This window comes from Schistocerca cancellata, chromosome 7 (assembly GCF_023864275.1).
Source record: "Schistocerca cancellata isolate TAMUIC-IGC-003103 chromosome 7, iqSchCanc2.1, whole genome shotgun sequence".
Lineage (NCBI taxonomy): Eukaryota > Metazoa > Arthropoda > Insecta > Orthoptera > Acrididae > Schistocerca > Schistocerca cancellata.
Genome location: NC_064632.1, coordinates 315,842,007 through 315,862,757, shown reverse-complemented (window position 1 = coordinate 315,862,757; position 20,751 = coordinate 315,842,007). Strand labels below are relative to the sequence as shown.

Here is a 20,751-nt window from a genome sequence, read left to right as displayed (position 1 = left end):
CACATTTTTGCTAAGTGCATAAGAGAAAAATTTATGAGAGTCATGCCAGTCCGGAATCACTAAGTGAGAACAGCCCAGAAATCTTCAGAGTAAAATTTCTCTGAACCCCCAGTCTTGATTTCAAATTCTCTGACAATGAAGCTTATTAGTTAGCTTCAAAGCTCCACTCTTCTCTTCTCTGATTGTGCTGGCACAAGCACAATGCTGGTCTCCGATCAGTAGCCTCCAAGTGGTGCACATTGGGTTCCACTAATGCCGACAGTATTTGCTTTCAGGTTAATCCCTACAGAAGAATTTCAAAGCCATTTCAAGATCACAAAAATTTCACCAATTGACAGAGTTCAGACCATACAAGATTTTCATTGAAAATTTTTCCCAATCTTGCTTTGTTCTCGAGATATTGGTAACCTGGGAAAGTTACAATGAAGTGCCCCCTGGCAACAAAACACTGGTTTTTCAATAACAATGTTTCCTACAAAACACAAGGTTTCCTACAAAACGAAGTTCAAATGGTTCTAAGCACTATGGGACTTAACATCTGAGGTTATCAGCCCCCTTACAAAATGAAGTATTTTTATCAAGTAGAATATAAATATGGAATAAAAAAAAGGGGGTTACCATTTGCAAAAATGAACTTAACCTTGGTTTGACCTTGAAAATACGGTTCAACGTCATTTCGAGGTAACCATTCCATGACCCCTTTCAAGCTTTTCAATGTTTACTGGAGACTTTTTTTTTTTTTTTTTGCAGAATTGTGCCACTAGAGATATATCAGCCAGTATAGATTAAAGTGTGACACCCTGTATATTACATATACATATTTATATATTAAAAAGGAAAGTTGCTGCTCACCATTTAGTGGAGATGCTGAGCCGTAGATAGGCACAACAAAAAGACTGCCACAAATAATGCTTTTGGCCATTAAAGCCTTTGTCAAAAATAGACCCACACATACTAACACAATTCACACACACGACTGCATTTGTGTGTGTGTGTGAAAGGGAGGGGGGGGGGGGTTTGTATGGTGAGTAGCAACTTTCCTTTAAAATATAGAGGGAAACATTCCACGTGGGAAAAATATATCTAAAAACAAAGATGATGTAAATTACCAAACGAAAGCGCTGGCATGTTGATAGACACACAAACAAACACAAACATACACACAAAATTCAAGCTTTCGCAGCCTGAGATCCATCCTTCATGAAATCCTCCCCACTCCACCAAGAGAGTCTTTCCGCCGTCCACCAAACCTTCGTAACCTCTTGGTTCATCCCTATGAAATCTCCAAAACTACCTTCCCTACTCTCTGGCTCCTACCCTTGTAACCGCCCCCGACGTAAGACCTGTCTCATGCACCCTCCCACCACCACCTACTCCAGTCCTGTAACCCGGAAGGTGAAAGCACCCACGTGATTTACCAACTGACCTGCCTACACTGTGAAGCTTTCTATGTGGGAATGACCAGCAACAAACTGTCCGTTCGCATGAATGGACACAGGCAGACAGTGTTTGTTGGTAATGAGGATCACCCTGTGGCTAAACATGCCTTGGTGCACGGCCAGCACATCTTGGCACAGTGTTACACTGTCCGGTTTCTCTGGATACTTCCCACTAACACCAACCTGTCATAGCTCCGGAGATGGGAACCTGCCCTTCAGTATATCCTCTCTTCCCATTACCCAACAGGCCTCAACCTCTGCTAATTTCAAGTTGCCGCCACTCATACCTCACCTGTCATTCAACATCTTTGCCTCTGTACTTCCACCTCGGCTGACATCTCTGCCCAAACTCTTTGCCTTTACAAATGTCTGCTTGTGTGTGTGTGTGTGTGTGTGTGTGTGAGAGTGGGTGGGCGCGCGCGCGAATGTATACCTGTCCTTTTTTCCCCCCTAAGGTAAGTCTTTCCGCTCCCGGGATTGGAATGACTCCTTACCCTCTCCCTTAAAACCTACATCCTTTCGTCTTTCCCTCTCCTTCCCTCTTTCCTGATGAAGCAACCATTGGTTGCGAAAGCTTGAATTTTGTGTGTATGTTTGTGTGTCTATCAACATGCCAGCGCTATATACATATGTATAAAATAGAGGGAAACATTCCACGTGGGAAAAATATATCTAAAAACAAAGATGATGTGACTTACCAAAGGAAAGTGCTGGCAGGTTGATAGACACACAAACAAACACAAACATACACACAAAATTCAAGCATTCGCAACCAACGGTTGCGTCATCAGGAAAGAGGGAAGGAGAGGGAAAGACGAAAGGATGTGGGTTTTAAGGGAGAGGGTAAGGAGTCATTCCAATCCCGGGAGCGGAAAGACTTACCTTAGGGGGAAAAAAGGACAGGTATACACTCACACACACACACACACACACACACACACACATATCCATCCGCACATACACAGTCACAAGCAGAAAATGTCTACTGATAGAGGTATACTCTGAGGCAGTCACACCCATTATAAACCTGGGAGCACACATACAGAGTAATTTAAAGTGATCAACTACTCATAGATAAGTCAGACAATCTCACTGGGAGAAACATCAGGAAGTGTAGTCCATCCACACAGGAGGTGGCTTACAAAACCATTGTTTTACTGATACTTCAATATTGCTCTTCAGTTTGAGACCCGTGCCAGAAAGAATTGAGAGAGAAAATACAGGATATTCAAAGAAGAGCAGCACATTTTGGCAAGTTGCTTCCAGTAAGTGCAAAATTGTCACTGAGGTGCTCATCCAAACTGTAGCAGATGTTAAAAGAGTGTTCAGCATCACAGTGTGGTTTACTGTTGAAATTCTGTGAATACACTTTCATAAAGGAATTAATCAATATACTGCTTCCTTCTATAAACAGTCAATAAAACTCTACTGCAAGCAGGCATTCTCAGAGTGTGCAGCCACATCACAAATTGTAGCAAAACTCACCCCACCCCCAAACTAACTTGCTCATGTTGGGTTAGACCAACAATATATTGAAACTTCCTGGCAGATTAAAACTGTGTGCCCGATCGAGACTCGAACTCGGGACCTTTGCCTTTCGCGGGCAAGTGCTCTACCATCTGAGCTACCGAAGCACGTCTCACGCCCGGTCCTCACAGCTTTACTTCTGCCAGTATCTCGTCTCCTACCTTCCAAACTTTACAGAAACTCTCCTGCGAACCAGGAAGTTTCATATCAGCGCACACTCCGCTGCAGAGTGAAAATCTCATTCTCGAAACATCCCCCAGGCTGTGGCTACGCCATGTCTCCGCAGTATCCTTTCTTTCAGGAGTGCTAGTTCTGCATGGTTCGAAGGAGAGCTACTGTAAACTTTGGAAGGTAGGAGACGAGATACTGGCAGAAATAAAGCTGTGAGGACCAGGCGTGAGTCATGCTTCGGTAGCTCAGATGGTAGAGCACTTGCCCGCGAAAGGCAAAGGTCCTGAGTTCGAGTCTCGGTCAGGCACACAGTTTTAATCTGCCAGGAAGTTTCATATCAGCGCATACTCCGCTGCAGAGTGAAAATCTCAATCTGGCAACAATATACTGTCATACCAGTGAGAAGTACTATACACAAAATTGGAAATCAATATCAATTAAAAATTATACATGGAAGTATTGGATGTTGACAGTGATCGTGAAACATGAAGCAATTTCTCAGCAAACACATATAGATTTGATTGTTAGATGGTAACACAAGGAGCTGTTAGAATCAATGTGCAAATAGCTCGTGATAAAATTTCCTAGTTGTCAATTCTTGAGAGTTTGGGTCACCATCTGTCCAATATTTTTATGTCCTACCAGTTGCCAGTGGTCTTATTGTGGTAGCTTCTCTTGTCTTGATAAGCACAATACTGATGCATATAATTTGTAGTCTGTAAGATAACTACGGTTAGTACGAGGTAACAAAAACTGATTCACAAAACCCAGAAAATTGTACGCAAAATTTATCTTAGGTATTTCAAGGGCATTCATTTTATAGGAGTGAAAGAATATTATTATTTTAAGGAGCAAGTGATTTTAGATCAATCAAACTTTCAGCACAATTTTGTCTTTTATACAGCTCTTATTTCAAATGTGGGAGAGAATAATTAATATAAAAATTATTCAATTCTTTAGCATAAATGAAACAGGTAGTGAATCACTTTTTTTCAAATTACACACCCCAATGTAAGAGCCAAGCTCAACAGCAATCATTTTGTCCTATTTTTGGGAACACCAACATTCACTATCACTTTCAACTTAAAAAATAATCAAGTCCAAATTAATTTGCCAAAGAGAAAATTTTGCCTGTATGTATCACACTGTTCACAGAAGTAGCAGACAGTACAATAAAGCAGCTACAGCAGAAAAAAATCATTAAATGAAATAAGACAGAATAAATGTTTAATGGTGAGCTCATACATTTTAACCTCCAAGTAAAATCACAAATATATTGGGAAAAATAAATTCATCTTTTCAGTGTATCGGGTCTGAAAAAGACATTTAAATTCTGTTAAGATAATACTTATTAAAATCTGGTTGGACATGTATAATGATCTGAAAGAAATAAAAGGTACAAACTTGCATGACCTTCCAACTGACAGGACAACAAAAAGATATGGTTTTCCAACAGAAATTATGGTTCGTTTCTCCCTAATTATCAAGAAAAATTGAACTTAATACTTTTGGTGGTCTGTGGGTATGAGACTGTGGATGCAAGATGACGAAAGACCATTAGAATTTAATTTGAGAAAATGAATGTGTTATGATTTAACATTGTTATTAATTTATTCAAATGATGCTATCATCACTGAAAATGATTCTGAATACAGAGGAAAGGTGCCTGATATGGGAGAGTATGCTAATCTGACACTGCTAGATTCTGACTAAAATAAGTGTTCTTGTCTGCTGAAACATACCCAAACTCAGTGTGCGATTTGCAGGAGGGGGGGGGGGGGGATTTCCCTCCCTCTGCATCAGACCATCCCCTCCTCTGGTTTTAGTTTATGCATCCCAACCTGGGATGTTTATTTCCCACGCACTGTAGTAAAACTTTACATAATATTTAAATTTGTGGAGCCAAACAATGAAAGTTTTTAATAAGTCTTACTATTAATACTATTAATATGTTTGTTTTTTATCATCAGAATAAGTACAGCTTTTCACAAATGTGTCTCTACCTTTTGAATTCCCCTTGTATACCTGTATGTAGATGATTTTGTACATAAGCTTTACCTATAATGTACTTTTAAAGATATAACAAGGGACTGTTTTTCTGATAGTGCATACGCGTGAATACTGAGTTTCGGCATTAACATCTATTTATAAATAGCTGTTTAACCATGCGTAACGCCACAGTCCAAGCTAGTAACATATATAATTCTACTAACCCCCTAAGACATCCCCCCCCACTAGTAAAAGCACAAATCGCACCCTGCCCAAACTTAATTCTCACAGCACCTCGGGCAGTGACAAGATGACCATTAAGGAGCTGGACATTGTTGAGAGTCCTTGATTTTAGTAGGGTTGAATTTCTGGTTTTCTGAGTGTATGTGCTTGTAGAGCTCTAATATCTGAAGTTGAGTAGCTGTTGCAACAATATTCACATGCTTATATTCTTCACAAAGTACTCTTCCATTCACTTTAAGAGTTGCCCTTCAAACTGAGCAGTGTAACTATGAAGCTAGGTCTGATTATGAGGTTATGTGGAGCATCCTACTTGAGAGCAGTAAAAATGAAAAATGCTATAAATGGACACTGGAAAAATGGAACTCTCCCCAAGTAATAGACATATATTTAGAGACAATACACCAGAGGTCTGTCATACAAGATGAAATAACAGAAGAAATGTGTGTCCAAATGGTTCTGGCCAGCTGCTGAAAGCAGCAAGCCACTACCTCTAGTAAAATCAGCACATCCTGAACCTGTCAAGTAGCTAACATTGTCTCCACACAGGGAACATTTGACAGAATTCAAAGACAAGAAATCTATACTGAAATTAAAAAAAATAAATAAATAAAATAAAAAAGAGAGGAGAAAGTTTTGTTCTTGAAAAAGAAAAGGAGAAAAACACAGTCATCTGAAGTCTGATACAGATCACTCGGAGTCTGATACAAATTCAATTGAGACTGATGCGCATATGTGCAATCTGAAGAAGATTACACTTAATACATACTTTGCAGGGGTCATATCTTTGAAAACAAATACAGATAAATGGACACAACACATGAAATGCTGTCCTTGGGCTCCCAAAAAATGTGAACTTGAAAAAGAGCTTTTGTATGCCCTGACTGCACTTCTTTTGAACAATAAACATAAAAAATATTGTAGAGGCAGTAAGGAAGAGAATAACATTATTTAGGGTTTACATGTTCTTATATCGGACACATTAAGTGTTTCCTCTGACTTTCATATTAGAACACCATTTCTATTTCGAATCAAACTGATTAGTTAGTGCTTTCTCCAAATTTACATGTATTAAAAGTTAAATAGCACGAATATAAATAAAATTTACAATATAATGATTTTACATGGATTTCCACTTAACAAACATACAGTTACATCAAATGTTGTAGCATAAAGTGAAGTAATGTGAGATATTGGAAGTTTTGCTTCAGGTATGAGGCTAATGCTAATACAAGGTCCACCCACCACTGGCATCAATTACCTGCTTCATCCGATGAGAGATGGAGGCTGTCACCTGCTGGAAATATGTCTCATCATCTGAGAGACTCTCCCATGTGTCCAACAATAGATCCCACAGTTGGTCAACTGGGTGTGGGACCACTGTTGGCCAGAGTAAGTTTACGTGGCACTTCATTTTGGCCTGCAGATTTTCAACAAGGTTAAGTCCAGCACTCGAACGGACCAGTCAATCAGTTGAAGTCAGCATGCTGCGAAAACCGCAGCTGAACAATTTGACTTGTGTCAACCAGTGGGTGGTCTTGCTGGAATTGCATCACTCTACTGGCATAGCGCATCTTCACACTCAGCACCATGGTATGGTTCATGATGTGCATATGTTGATCTGTGGCAAGATGACCATAAATTCAATGAAGTATCCTTACCCCATCTGGTGACATCCCCCCACCAGTACGAAACTGTGATACGGCCAACACATGAATGCTGTGTCAAGTACTGTGGGTAGTGGTGTCGAGATCATTACCGAACCCTCACTCACTGAGGTAAATACAGAATCATTTTGAAAGATAATGTGATGCCAAATGTGGTCTACATTCAGGTCACAGAAGGTAAGCCTATAACATTTGTAACTGTCAGAGTGTGCCTTTTTTTAGCAGCCTTATGGGCTCCAAGGCCAGCATCCTGTAAGAGTTGTGAATAATCTGCAAGCATCTGCATCTAGGGCAAGCCTGGCCAAGATTTGCACTCCCTCAGCATGCTCATGCTTGACGAGCAAAGGTGAATCTGCTCAGCAGTCTGGCATTCCTCACCACTGCGTTATTACGAGTAGGTGTTTGAATATGATGGCTATATGCTAAAGGCTGCACACACGAGAAACTTAGGAAGTCGCATTTGAGACACAGTGTGATTACTTATAAGATGTGAATATTGTAGCATTCCTTTATAAGCAGGATTTTATCACGTGTTTATTTTCAACTTCTTAGTTTTCCGTAAAAAAAGTAACTTTTATTAAACAATTAAGTAACTATATTTGGTAGTACCAGTACAGTGACCAGAACTACAAAAAGCTTTACATACAGGCATTTAACATTAAGTTGTTGTTGTTGTTGTGGTCTTCAGTCCTGAGACTGGTTTGATGCAGCTCTCCATGCTACTCTACCCTGTGCAAGCTGCTTCATCTCCCAGTACGTACTGCAACCTACATCTTTCTGAATTTGTATTCATCTCTTGGTCTCCCTCTACGATTTTTACCATCCACGCTGCCCTCCAATACTAAATTGGTGATCCCTTGATGCCTCAGAACATGTCCTACCAACCGATCCCTTCTTCTAGTCAAGTTGTGCCACAAACTCCTCTTCTCCCCAATTCTATTCAATACCTCCTCACTAGTTATGTGATCTACTCATCCAATCTTCAGCATTCTTCTGTAGCACCACATTTCGAAAGCTTCTATTCTCTTCCAGTCCAAACTATTTATCGCCCATGCTTCACTTCCATACATGGCTACACTCCATACATATACTCTCAAAAACGACTTCCCGACACACTCGAAGTTAACAAATTTCTCTTCTTAAGAAACGTTTTCCTTGCCGTAGCCAGTTTACATTTTATATCCTCTCTACTTCAACCATCAGCAGTTATTTTGCTGCCCAAATAGCAAAACTCCTTAAAGTGTCTCATTCCCTAATCTAATTCCCTCAGCATCACCAGAGTTAACACGATTACATTCCATTATCCTTGTTTCGCTTTTGTTGATGTTCATCTTATATCCTCCTTTTAAGACCATGTCCATTCCATTCAACTGCTCTTCCAAGTCCTTTGCTGTCTCTGACAGAATTACAATGTCATCGGCGAACCTCACGGCTTTTATTTCTTCTCCATGGATTTTAATACCTACTCCGAATTTTTCTATTGTTTCCTTTATTGCTTGCTCAATATACAGACTGAATAACATCGGGAAGAGGCTACAACCCTGTCTCACTCCCTTCACCACTGCTTCCCTTTCATGCCCCTCGACTCTTATAACTGCCATCTGGTTTCTGTACAAATTGTAAATAGCCTTTCGCTCCCTGTATTTTACCCCTGCCACCTTCAAAATTTGAAAGACAGTATTCCAGGCAACATTGTCAAAAGCTTTCTCTAAGTCTACAAATGCTAGAAACGTAGGTTTGCCTTTTGTTAATCTATCTTCTAAGGTAAGTTGTAGGGTCAGTATTGCCTCACTTGTTCCAATATTTTTACAGATTCCAAACTGATCCTCCCCGAGGTCGGCTTCTACCAGTTTTTCCATTCGTCTGTAAAGAATTTGGGTCAGTATTTTGCAACCATGACTTATTAAACTGATAGTTCGGTAATTTTCACATCTGTCAACACCTGCTTGCTTTGGGATTGAAGTTGTTATATTCTTCTTGAAGTCTGCGGGTATTTCGCCTGTCTCATACATCTTTGTATTCCTTTTTGCCTACTTCATTTACAGCATTTTTTATATTTCCTCCTTTCATCAATTAAATTCAATATTTCTTCTGTCACCCAAGGATTTCTACTAGCCCTTGTCTTTTTACCTACTTGATCCTCTGCTGCCTTCACTACTTCATCCCTCAAAGCGACCCATTCTTCTTCTACTGTACTTCTTTCCCCCATTCTTGTCAATTGTTCCCTTATGCTCTCCCTGAAACTCTGTACAACCTCTGGTTTAGTCAGTTTATCCAGGTCCCATCTCCTTAAATTCCCACCTTTTTGCAGTTTCTTCAGTTTTAACCTACAGTTCATAACTAATAGATTGTGGTCAGAGTCCACATCTGCCCCTGGAAATGTCTTACAATTTAAAACCTGGTTTCTAAATCTCTGCCTTACCATTATATAATCTATCTGAAACCTGTCAGTATCTCCAGGCTTCTTCCATGTATACAAACTTCTTTTATGATTCTTGAACCAAGTGTTAGCTATGATTAAGTTATGCTCTGTGCAAAATTCTACCAGACAGCTTCCTCTTTCATTTCTTACCCTCAGTCCATATTCACCTACTACGTTTCCTTCTCTTCCTTTTCCTACTATTGAATTTGTCACCCATGACTATTAAATTTTCATCTTCCTTCACTATCTGAATACTTTCTTTTACCTCATCATACATTTCTTCAATTTCTTCATCATCTGCAGAGCTAGTTGGCATATAAACTTGTACTACTGTAGTAGGCGTGGGCTTCATGTCTATCTTGGCCACAATGTGTTCACTATGCTGTTTGTGGTAGCTAACCCACACTCCTATTTTTTTTATTCATTATTAAACCTACTCCTGCATTACCCCTATTTGATTTTGTATTTATAACCCTGTATTCACCTGACCAAAAGTCTTGTTCTACCTGTTACCGAACTTCACTAATTCCCACTATATCTAACTTCAACCTATCCATTTCCCTTTTTAACTTTTCTAACCTACCTGTCCGATTAAGGGATCTGACATTCCACGCTCTGATCCGTAGAACGCCAGTTTACTTTCTCCTGATAATGACGTCCTCTTGAGTAGTCCCTGCCCGGACATCCGAATGGGGGACTATTTTACCTCCGGGATATTTTACCCAAGAGGACGCCATCATCATTTAACCATACAGTAAAGCTGCACGCCCTCGGGAAAAATTACGGTTGTAGTTTCCCCTTGCTTTCAGCCGTTCGCGGAACCAGCACAGCAAGGCCGTTTTGGTTGGTGTTACAAGGCCACATCAGTCTATCATCCAGACTGTTGCCCTTGAAACTACTGAAAAGGCTGCTGCCCCTCTTCAGGAGCCACACGTTTGTCTGGCCTCTCAAGAGATACCCCTCTGTTGTGGATGCACCTATGGTACGGCTATCTGTATCGCTGAGGCATGCAAGCCTCCCCACCAACGGCAAAGTCTATGGTTGTTAAGTTTATAAATTTATACATATTTCAATTCTAGAATATGTAATATATCTGGAACTATGATTTGTGAGGAGTGACACAGATTAATATCTGTTAAATCTGAATGTTGGAGGGATTCTGTCAATTTAACAACAGGAAAGAAAGGAAATGCGCGCGCGTGCTCGCGCGCACGCGCACAGACAGACACACAGACACACACACACACACACACACACACACACACACACACACACACACATATTGAAGCAAACACTGACGTAACTTTAGTGGCTTCTCTGTGCAGTCAAAGAAATTGCCTTTGGCATAACATTTTATAAAAGTTTTGTAAATTCATAGATTGGACAAACAGGTTGTTGAGATAGGTGTTACATGGTACATCTATCAGCCCAAGTTCAAAGTAATGGGGTACATTAGCAGCCAAAAGGAAGAACAGGTTAATAAATAAATTGAAATCCGTCTTCAGTTGTGCAATGTCTTGGAATCTCTCCGAGAACTCTTAATGAAATGTTTCAATTACTGAAACATTGTCAGCATGTCTGGTCCACAAACAACAGCCTAGAGTTAGGGGAATGTTCCATGTTATGAACTAGAAGTGGATTTTTCTGCAGGGTTACTTATTGTTTGATAGTATCAATCTCATTTGATGTATCTGTTAGCAAATGATTCTCACCTTGCATTAACATACTTAATGAATTTAAGTAATTTGTGATGTCGCCATAAAAATTTTTGTCACCGGTCTAAATAAATACTCTTTACTCTGTTTTTCCCTGATGGCTGCCTTCAGTTCAGCCAGCATTCAATGTCTTTCATCTGAAAACAAGCACATCAAATTGTCCTTGTGCCTCGTGTTGGAATGACTTTCCAATAGAGTTTTTCCAGCTCATAATAGAGCAATAGCACATTAAGCATTTTGTATGGCCTTAAAACGATATGGAAGATAAGGCAATTTCCACTCGGCATTGAAAAATGCGGCTTCTCCACTTTTTCTTTTTTGGACAAGTGTGTAGTTGCCATAGTATTTCTAATACACAATGTAAATCTGATTTAACACAAGTAGTTTCATCAGCAAACTGCTTGGCATCTGACAAGGTGAATGCTTTGCTTTAGTGGCATCTGGCTGCAGCCTTCATTTTGCCGTTTGTCCTCAGCATTCAGTCCCACTTGCTGCTGTGCTTGGAGCATTAGGTAGGAGCATGTCTGGAGTACTAGTGCTCGCAGAATGCTGCTTGGCCAGTCCTGGTCTAGATTTTGAGTTAGATGGTGTTTAAAATATATGTTCCATATACGTGTCAACTAACACGCTACTTTGCTGAGATGTTGAAGCCTTTCTTAAGCCTGACCTCAAAGCCGATCAACTACTCCTATCTCACACCACTGCTTTATCGCTTTATCCACATCTGAGAAGAGCAAGGTTGAATAATGTATATGGCTGCAGCCTCACGCACACTGAAGCTATGATATCAGACAAGTACCAGATCCGTACCAGGACGTTATCTCTCGTGTACTGCGTATACTGAGACATCCTGGCAGTAAATAACTGACTGTCCTATAGCCATCTATGGTGTAATGTGTTATATTCAGCACATCTCTGCTATGCTCATGTTATGCATGCAAGACATCAACAAACAATAAAATGTAAGAAAAGTAAAGTATTGAGGGGATGTGAATCCTAATTACTGCAATGGAATTCCAGAGCCTTAAACACAGGCATGTGCCTAACAGGTAAATATACAGATTTGCTCTCTTTTGTTTATTCAAAGTACAAGCATCTTGGCATTTCAAACAGATAAATGTATGAGTTATAATTTATATATAACAGGTGATCAAAAAGTTCCCCTTCGAATGCTATATCGTCCAGAAACAGTACGGCAATCAGGTGAAACCTCTGTGAGCACTGAACCATTCATCCCACCAATGTATCAGGTTGAAGATCCCATTTGTTAAAACACTGTGTCCTGTGCGAAGAAGTCTGTAACTGCATGCTGCACATTCTTATCTGACAGGTATTGTCAACCCTTCAAAGACTTCTTAAGGCACTGAAGGCATGACAGTCACCAGGGGAGAGATCAGGAATATAAGGCAGATGCCCAAGTGTCTCCCACTTACGTTGGCATAACTTGATGTGGGGATGTGCATTATTATGAAGCAGCAGCACCTCTTGTCACAATTTTCTCAGACATTTTGCTTTAATTGCACACCACAATTTCTCCAGTGTTGCACAGTACTGTTCCCCAGTGATGGAGACACCAGCTTCCTTGAAATCAATAACCAATGGGCCCAGGTAACCAAACAACACAGTGAGCATCACCTTTCCAGCAGATGGCTAGCTCTTGAACTCCTCAGGACGAGGAGATGATGAATGACACTATTCCACTCTCAATGCTTTCGACTCCGGTCCCAAGTGGTGGCACCAAATTTCATCGCCTGCAGCAATACATTCAAGGAACATGTTACCTTCAATACTGAAATGCTTCTGGCGGTTCAGGAGAACAATCATCCAGTTTGATTTTTGTTCAGTGGGGTGACTGCGGACCTTACGGTAGCCCAATTCTTGGTGGAAAATGTGTAGCATGCTACCAATCTAATGTCGAGATCCTTTGCTAGCATGACTTGCTATGCGCTGGTTTGTCCTAAATGCATCATCAATCATCTGCCTATTGTTTCGTCTGTAATGGATGAGGCTGGCCTCCAAGATCGACTGGTATATTGTGTCAAATCACGACAAACACAGAATTTGGTGCACTATTCCACAACAGTGGTTTTCAATAGACATGTTACCACTTACATATTCTTCGTTCTCTGGTGAATGTCTACCCGTGTTTGTCCTTCGGCAAGTAAGAAGTGAATAACAGCATGTTGGTCCTGTTTGGACGCATTTGGTGATAACATCACCATAGTTCACATTTCTGCATTTGCCACGTACACACTGGAAATGTCACACTAATCCTTTACATGTCAGTGTTTGTATACCTGCACCGGAGTCACACTGGGTTGCATATATGCTGCAGCAACACCCTCAAGCAAAAACTTTTTTAAAGTTCTTATGTGAAACAACATGCAGTAATTATACACTATCACAGAAAATCAAAAAGGTTTATAAGTAATATCGTTACAATAAGAAGGGAAAAAATGCATTGCTACAAGAGTGTTACATGTGGTGCTGCAACCACTGCCAAAGTCAGGTGTGTTATCACTTGTAAGAGTTGCAGACAACCTAAGGTACCTGGGCTCATCAATACATGTGAACAGTTTTGTTTTGTCGACATGCATCTAGTGAGAAGACATTGAAGGTCAAATGGCAGAGATTACATCTCATACAGAGGCTTACAGACAATGTCTTGTCCTCCTGCATCATTTGTGACTGGAACAGGAAAGGTGAGAAGTGACAGCAACAGACAAAGCTTCCTTCACCATAAATCATAAGGCAGCTTGTGGATCATGGATGTAAGTGTATAGCATGCATTTTCTCAGTTCATGTTCAGCAAATAGTTCCTGAATACATTAATTTATTTTTTACTGCAGTATTCCACAACTTGCTATTTATATCACGCATTATACTACTAAATGCTGGCTGTTGAGCACTAGAACCTGAAAGATCATTAACAATATGGTTTGAACTATGATGATGATTTGCTGATGAAACTATAAATTATTAATAGCAGTACTGCATGTGCCCTTCATCTTGACTGCAAGTTTTAATAGAAGAGTTATGTGAAATGGCAAGGTGTTATTAATCTTTGCGTTTTTCAGTAATTAAAATGCGACAGCTCTTTGCTATTTACTTACCTTGTAATCTGTTGTTCTTTATCAAGAGACCTGCAAGTTTGAGAATTCGAAGATCACCAATAGCAAAATCAGGTTCTTTTTCCTGTAGCCTCTTAAGGCATTCTAATGCTTCATCCAGTTTATCATGGTGGCAGTACATATCAATCAACTGAGACTGCACACCCGCTGTCAACACAAATCCCTGTGCTTCAAGTTCCTGAAAAACAAAAATATTATATTACTTCCATGACTGAAAAGTATAAGAACAGGGAGATTTATTTAGAGTATTATCAAAGCCACTAACCTGTTTCAGCTGTTCAGCTTTATCAAGTTCCTTATTTCGGCAATAGAGGGACAGTAACTGCCTCTTGACACCGTTCGCAGATTGTTCTTTGGCTTCCAGAGTTTTAATCTGTTCTTTCAGTTGTTGTTCATCCTTTAACATTTACAAAATACAGTGAAATGTTTCTTTCCTCTCTACCAGAAAATCCTGCACCCTACCTAAAAACTTACAATGCATAATTATGAAGAATATATGTCTTAATTTAATTTCTTACATTGTTGCTATTTAAAATAGCAATATCTTCAACATTAAAAATTAGAAAAGCAAGGTTCCATTGTCATGAAAAGAAACTGTGAGCAATAACTTGACTTTAGATTGAACTGTCATGATTTACTTGGATGTGGAGATCCTTTTCCAATCAACTGCAATGACTCGACTTTCAATGTCATAGCCTTAAATTCAATACTGTTCTGTGATTATCCTATGCAAGAATGTTCCATCAGCAGCAGCTTGGTCAAGAAGTTTCACGCAAACATTAACTCTATATTCCTTCTGATCTTCAGTACAAAGAGAAACAAACTTTGTTGCAACCCAAGACACATTTAAATTACTATTTTTAATACTCTTAATGTTTAACAATTAAGCTTCTTACTTCTTTTGCAAGTTCTCTGATTAAAGACAGTTGGTGTGCACAGATTATTAATTTTCTGAATGAGAGCGCCACTATTTGAGGTTTAAAGATATACGTAATTGAGGGATGATCATTTTAGAATAGGACTTGTTATCCTCTTCCACCAACTTAACTATCAAATAATCATCTTGCCCACAACGTGGCTAAAAATACATATAGTCTATACATCTGATCACCTTCCAGGATATACATTTCTTAGGGTAGACAGACCAAACAGGCTTAGTGGGTGTGTCAGTGCATATATACAAACTGATCTCAAAACTACAGTCTTAAGTCTGTCAAATCCTAGTGCAGGAAGGAAGGCTGAATTTATGTTATTTCAGTCAGGAGTATTTTACTGGTACCATCTACAAGCTACCAGAAATCGGCTCAATGACTTCCTTTCAGTCAGGATTTCATTCACATTAGTGTCAATACAAACGTGTTATCACAAGGAGAGGCATGAACACAGACCTACTGACAGACACTCCCTCCACAATAAAGGTAAGATGATTGTTTAGTTGTAACAACATGAATATTCTTCCAGTACAACCTACATGCCACACAGTGTGCAGTCACTCTTGCAGACAAAACTGCAATGAAAAAGAGCAACAAACTAAAAGATATAGGTCAAGCTTTGGCTCCAGTCTTTTTAGCACATAATATAATATTCCTAGCCCACTTTGTGCAGCACCCACAGTTCAAATCATATTGTAGGAACATTAAACATACTGATGGTGTTGTTCCAACAGCTGATTGAGCAAAAATCATATGGCATCAAATAATCAGAGGGACTACAATCAATGGCAAAATCAAAGATTTTGATAATAAACTTACTGCTCTCTATGATGAACATGCACAATCTGTGTAAGTTAACTTCCTGCTCCATCGTTGACAAATTATGTCAAGTGAAGAATGAATAGAAAGTACTGACTCGCAGACAGGCACAGCAAAAAACTGCTAACATGTGAGCTTTTGGCCAAAAAGCCTTCTGCTAAGGCGGCCAGAGAAATTGGCCACATGTGAGTTTTTTTGCTGAAAGTGCATTCATTGCCTACTTTAGAAGCAGATCTTTCGGCTGAAAGCTCACACACTAGCACTCTTATTGTGTCTGCCTGCAACTCAAACATCTCCTCTATAAAGTGAGTAGCAATCTATCCTTTTCATAATACTGTCACTATTCCATCCTGGACTTTCCACTGTTTGATGATCCCCATACACATTTCAAGGTAAACCCAAAACCTGAGGGTTACAAAGAAAACAAAAAGCTACAAAACAGGGTAAAGCGATACATTCACAATGCCAAAATAACACACACTTGTTCCCATGTACGAGGGCTGTTCAAACAGTAAGGTGACTTTTCAAATTGCAAGGGCAACATACATTCAATTATCGATTTTTGTTGTTGTTGTTTTGTTGGTACACACATCGCAAATATATGTTACAATTTCAATTGCACAGCATATTTCGTTTGTTTCTGACAGATAGAAAAGTTATACATGTTTTAGTGTGCTCAACAATTTTCAGTTACTGTAAGAAATGGAGTAAAGAATTTGCATCAAATTTTGTGAAAAAGATGGAATCAAGTGCTCTAAAATACTTGAAATGGTAACAGTGGCATAAGGTAAGTCTGTTCTAACCAAGCCCTTCCAAAATGGCCGAGAAGATGCCAATGACGAATGTCGCTCTGGAGGCCCCAGCACATCAACAACAGATGATAACGTCAAAGCTGTGAAGAAAATTGTTTTGGACAATCGTCGAATTACTGTAAGAGAAGTTGCTGAGGATGTTGGCATTTTGATCAGCTCGTGTCATGCAATTTTTTCGGATGTTCTGGGCACGAGACACGAGTCAACGAAGTTTGTTCCAAAACTTCTCAATTTTTATCAGAAGAACTGTCGCATGAGCATTGCTCAAAAACTCTTGAATGATGTCAATGATGGTCCCGATTTGCTCAAAAGGGTCATAACTGGTGATAAAACATGGGTTCACATTATGATGTCAAAACCAAAGCCCAATCGTACCAATGGAAGCATCCTGGAGAGTCAAGAGCAAAAAAAGCACGCCAAATATGATCAAATGTCAAAGTTTTCCTCACTGTTTTTCTCAATTACCATGGCCTGGTGCATCATGAATTTCTGCCTCAAGGCTGTACAGTCCATAAGGTGTATTTATTACCTTGACGTTATGCGCCATTTACGAGAAGCAATATGCAAAAAAGTCTGGAATTGTGGGGGGGAAAAAAATTCATTGCTTTTGCACCACGAAATTGCACCTGCTCATTCATCGTTGTTCTTGAGATATTTTTTTGGCCAAAACCACCGCAAAACTGAAGAGACCTACAAAAGGACAAAGATTTTCAACGACAGAGGAACTAAAAACTGCTACAGCGAGCTTTCAGTTAAGTAAGCCATCAGCAGTGGACAGGAGAGAAAAGGGTGGAGGAAGGAGAGAAAGGAATGTGTTAACACACAGGTAAAGAATATAAGGGAGAAGAAGATGGCATGACTGAAAGTGAAAGGAACATTGGCTTTGCTGTTTGACAAAGGCAAAGTCGACCTTATATGCTAATTTTTGAAGAAAACTTTATCATGCTGACAGCAGGAAGTGCTTCAATTTCTTAACAGCAGCACAGCATTGAATTGTGTGCAGATTGCATGGCAGTTTGTTCCAAAGGCAGGCAACAGCAAAAGAGTTCACAAATGTTTCTGTTTTGTGTCTGAACACAGCTAGGGTACTCAAGGCTGTACCAAAAAGTGCTTATGAGAAGTGCTTCGAGGATTGGAAGAAGGTTGGCACAAGTAATGTATCTGAGGGGGATTACTTTGAAGGGGACAATAAGAATATCAATGAATAAATAATTTTTTTTTTATTACAAAAATGCAAAGTCACGTTACTTTTTGAACACACCTCGTATGGAGTGATACAAGACCTGAAACTCTATGGAAGAATCTCTGTAGCTCAGATGTCTGAAACAAAAACTCAGATCACAGATGATGACTGGAATGAATTATTTTCTACATCTCTCAACCCCTACGCGGCAAGTAACTATCACCCAAAAGAATCCCCAAACATAACTATGACTGTCTCTGTCTCGAACACTTAGCAACAAATACAAGGAGAAAAGCAATAATAAGATTCTCTTCTGAAGCAACAGGCAATGACAGTATCAGCATAACGACAATCAAGAATACTGCCGATATCTTAATAACTGTCTTAGCTGACATTTCAATTTTTCCCTCCTGAATGGAAAGTGTCCCAAGCCATGGAAAAGAAGCACAGTCTGACCCATCACTAAAATTGAAAATCCGTAAGCGCGTAGTGAATACTGACTACTTAGAATATTAGATGCTGCTTCTAGAGACTTAGCATATATTGTTTATGACTAATCACTGAACACTTGCATGAATTCAACCCATATGGCAAGTATTAGTCTGGCTTTTGTAAACACCATAGTGCACACACACTACACTAATTAAGGTATCTCATGCCCAGAAATATGCCATGACAACCGAGATGCAACAATACTGATACTACTAGACTTTAGCAAAGCTACTGATAATGTTGATTTTGACAATCCACTCACAAAAATGTCACAGCTAAATTTCTCAGATAATGCACTGAAGTGGTTTCAAAGCTGTCTGTAAAACAGACAGCAATGTGTTGTCTGTGGGAATTAAAACTTTCCCTGGTAATATGTTCCCCCAGGAATGGCACAAAGGTCAGTCAGGCACACCTTTGTTTTCGTTATATATTAATGACATTTTGTCTGCTCTGTCTTTCTGTAAATATCATTTCTATACCACACCAGCTTTACCAAAGCCCCAGACCTGAAGATATAAAGATGAATGACGATCTGCATTCAGCAGTAACATGCACGAAAAACCTGGGACTTAGACTAAACGAAAACTGTCACAAATAATCTTAGCAACACATCAGAAATGAATAAGTTCAGAATTCCATGAAAAATTAATTCCCATTCAGCTCAAAAGTATTTCAATATCATATCAGAAAACAGTGAAGAACTTCAGTGTAACATTGGACAAGAATCTCAAATGGGTAGAGAATACTGTCACAATGTGCCAGAAGTGCTCAGCATGCCTCTACGCTCTCAAAAAGTTTTAGAACATATTTCCATAGGGCATGAAACAAACTCGTGCAAGCACTCATACTACTGAACATCTACTATTGTGACATAATTCAGCATGACCCAAGTCATTAAAACACAAGACCATTTATGCTTGTGCACATTATGCCTGCAACATCTGTTGATATGGCAATGTTAGTGGTTCAGATGCCCAATTATACTCCTATTAAAATTACTTAGTGTTAAGTTTGAGGGAGTCAAGTTGCAGTTCTTTCTTGAGCCCAGGTGGTTGCTTTGTTGCCTGTTATGTACGTAGGTTGGAACTTAAATAGTGGCAAAACTGCTGTGGAGACACTATGCAATGGAATCTACTACTGCCGCTGATAGCACACATTGATGACATACCTACCTTACCTCAGAGCAAATGGACTTGCCCGTCTCATGTCACAGGCATGCTCACAATCGTGGGAAACACAGTCACTTGTGAGCGAGCAGTCTAACGTAACGGTGTCACTATGTTTTTGAAACAGGAACAGCAGAGGCCGTGGCAGACCATCAATGCACTGTATTACTGTTCATTTTTGGAACATCACCTGTGACCAGCTTTACAAAAGAAGCAGTGACACTTTATGAGCAACTCACCCATCATTTTGCACGATAATGCGCGGGCGCATACAGCGCAAGCTGTGGCTGGTCTGTTCGGTCGATGGGACTTGGAATTAATGTACCACCCACCATACTCCCCAGACTTAAGTCCTTGTGTCTTCGATTTGATTCCAAAGACGAAGGAACCACTTTGTGGCATTCGCTTCAGGACTGTTACAGAGATTGGACAGGCAGTAGACAGCTCCTTTCGCACCATCAACAGAACAGGCTCTGCTAACGGTATACTACACCTTCCATATCACTGGCAGCGGATTCTACACAACACTGGTGACTACCTTGAAGGACAGTAACAGGTGCAAACATGTAACTCTTTTGTATTGTTGGTGAATAAATAGTTGCCACCATTTAAGTTCCAACCCTTGTATATACATGCAGCACCTTGTTAAGTGTGGCTAGCTGCATGCTGGCAACACTGTGTTGTCATAATAAACCCCCACCCCCTGGGACTATAGGGTGGTTGTGGCCAGACAAACTATGTGACTATTACACACTATGTCTCCTCTGGTTCCTCAGTGTGCAAGCACTTCACTACATCGCATCAGAGATTAAGCACCTTTCATGGCATCAAAATCCAAACACAATGTTCTATTCCTCTAATACCCTAGCTGTGTTCACTCACAAAACAGAAACATTTGCGAACTCTTTCGCTGTTGCCTGCCTTTGGAACAAACTGCCACGCAATCTGCACACCATTCAATACTGCGCTGCTGTTAAGAAATTGAAGCACTTCCTGCTGTCAGCATGATACAGTTTTCTTCAAAAATTAGCATATAAGGTTGATTT

The 20,751-nt window shown here is 39.8% G+C and overlaps 1 protein-coding gene across 1 annotated transcript in view; it reads right to left on the bottom strand.

The window, feature by feature from the left end:
• The window catches only part of LOC126092748 (leucine-rich PPR motif-containing protein, mitochondrial-like), a 245,182-nt gene that overhangs the window by 74,115 nt on the left and 150,316 nt on the right, over positions 1–20,751 (bottom strand). Inside the window, 2 exon segments of the mRNA XM_049908474.1 lie at positions 14,284–14,479; positions 14,567–14,698. Coding sequence (XP_049764431.1) covers positions 14,284–14,479; positions 14,567–14,698 — 328 coding nt within the window.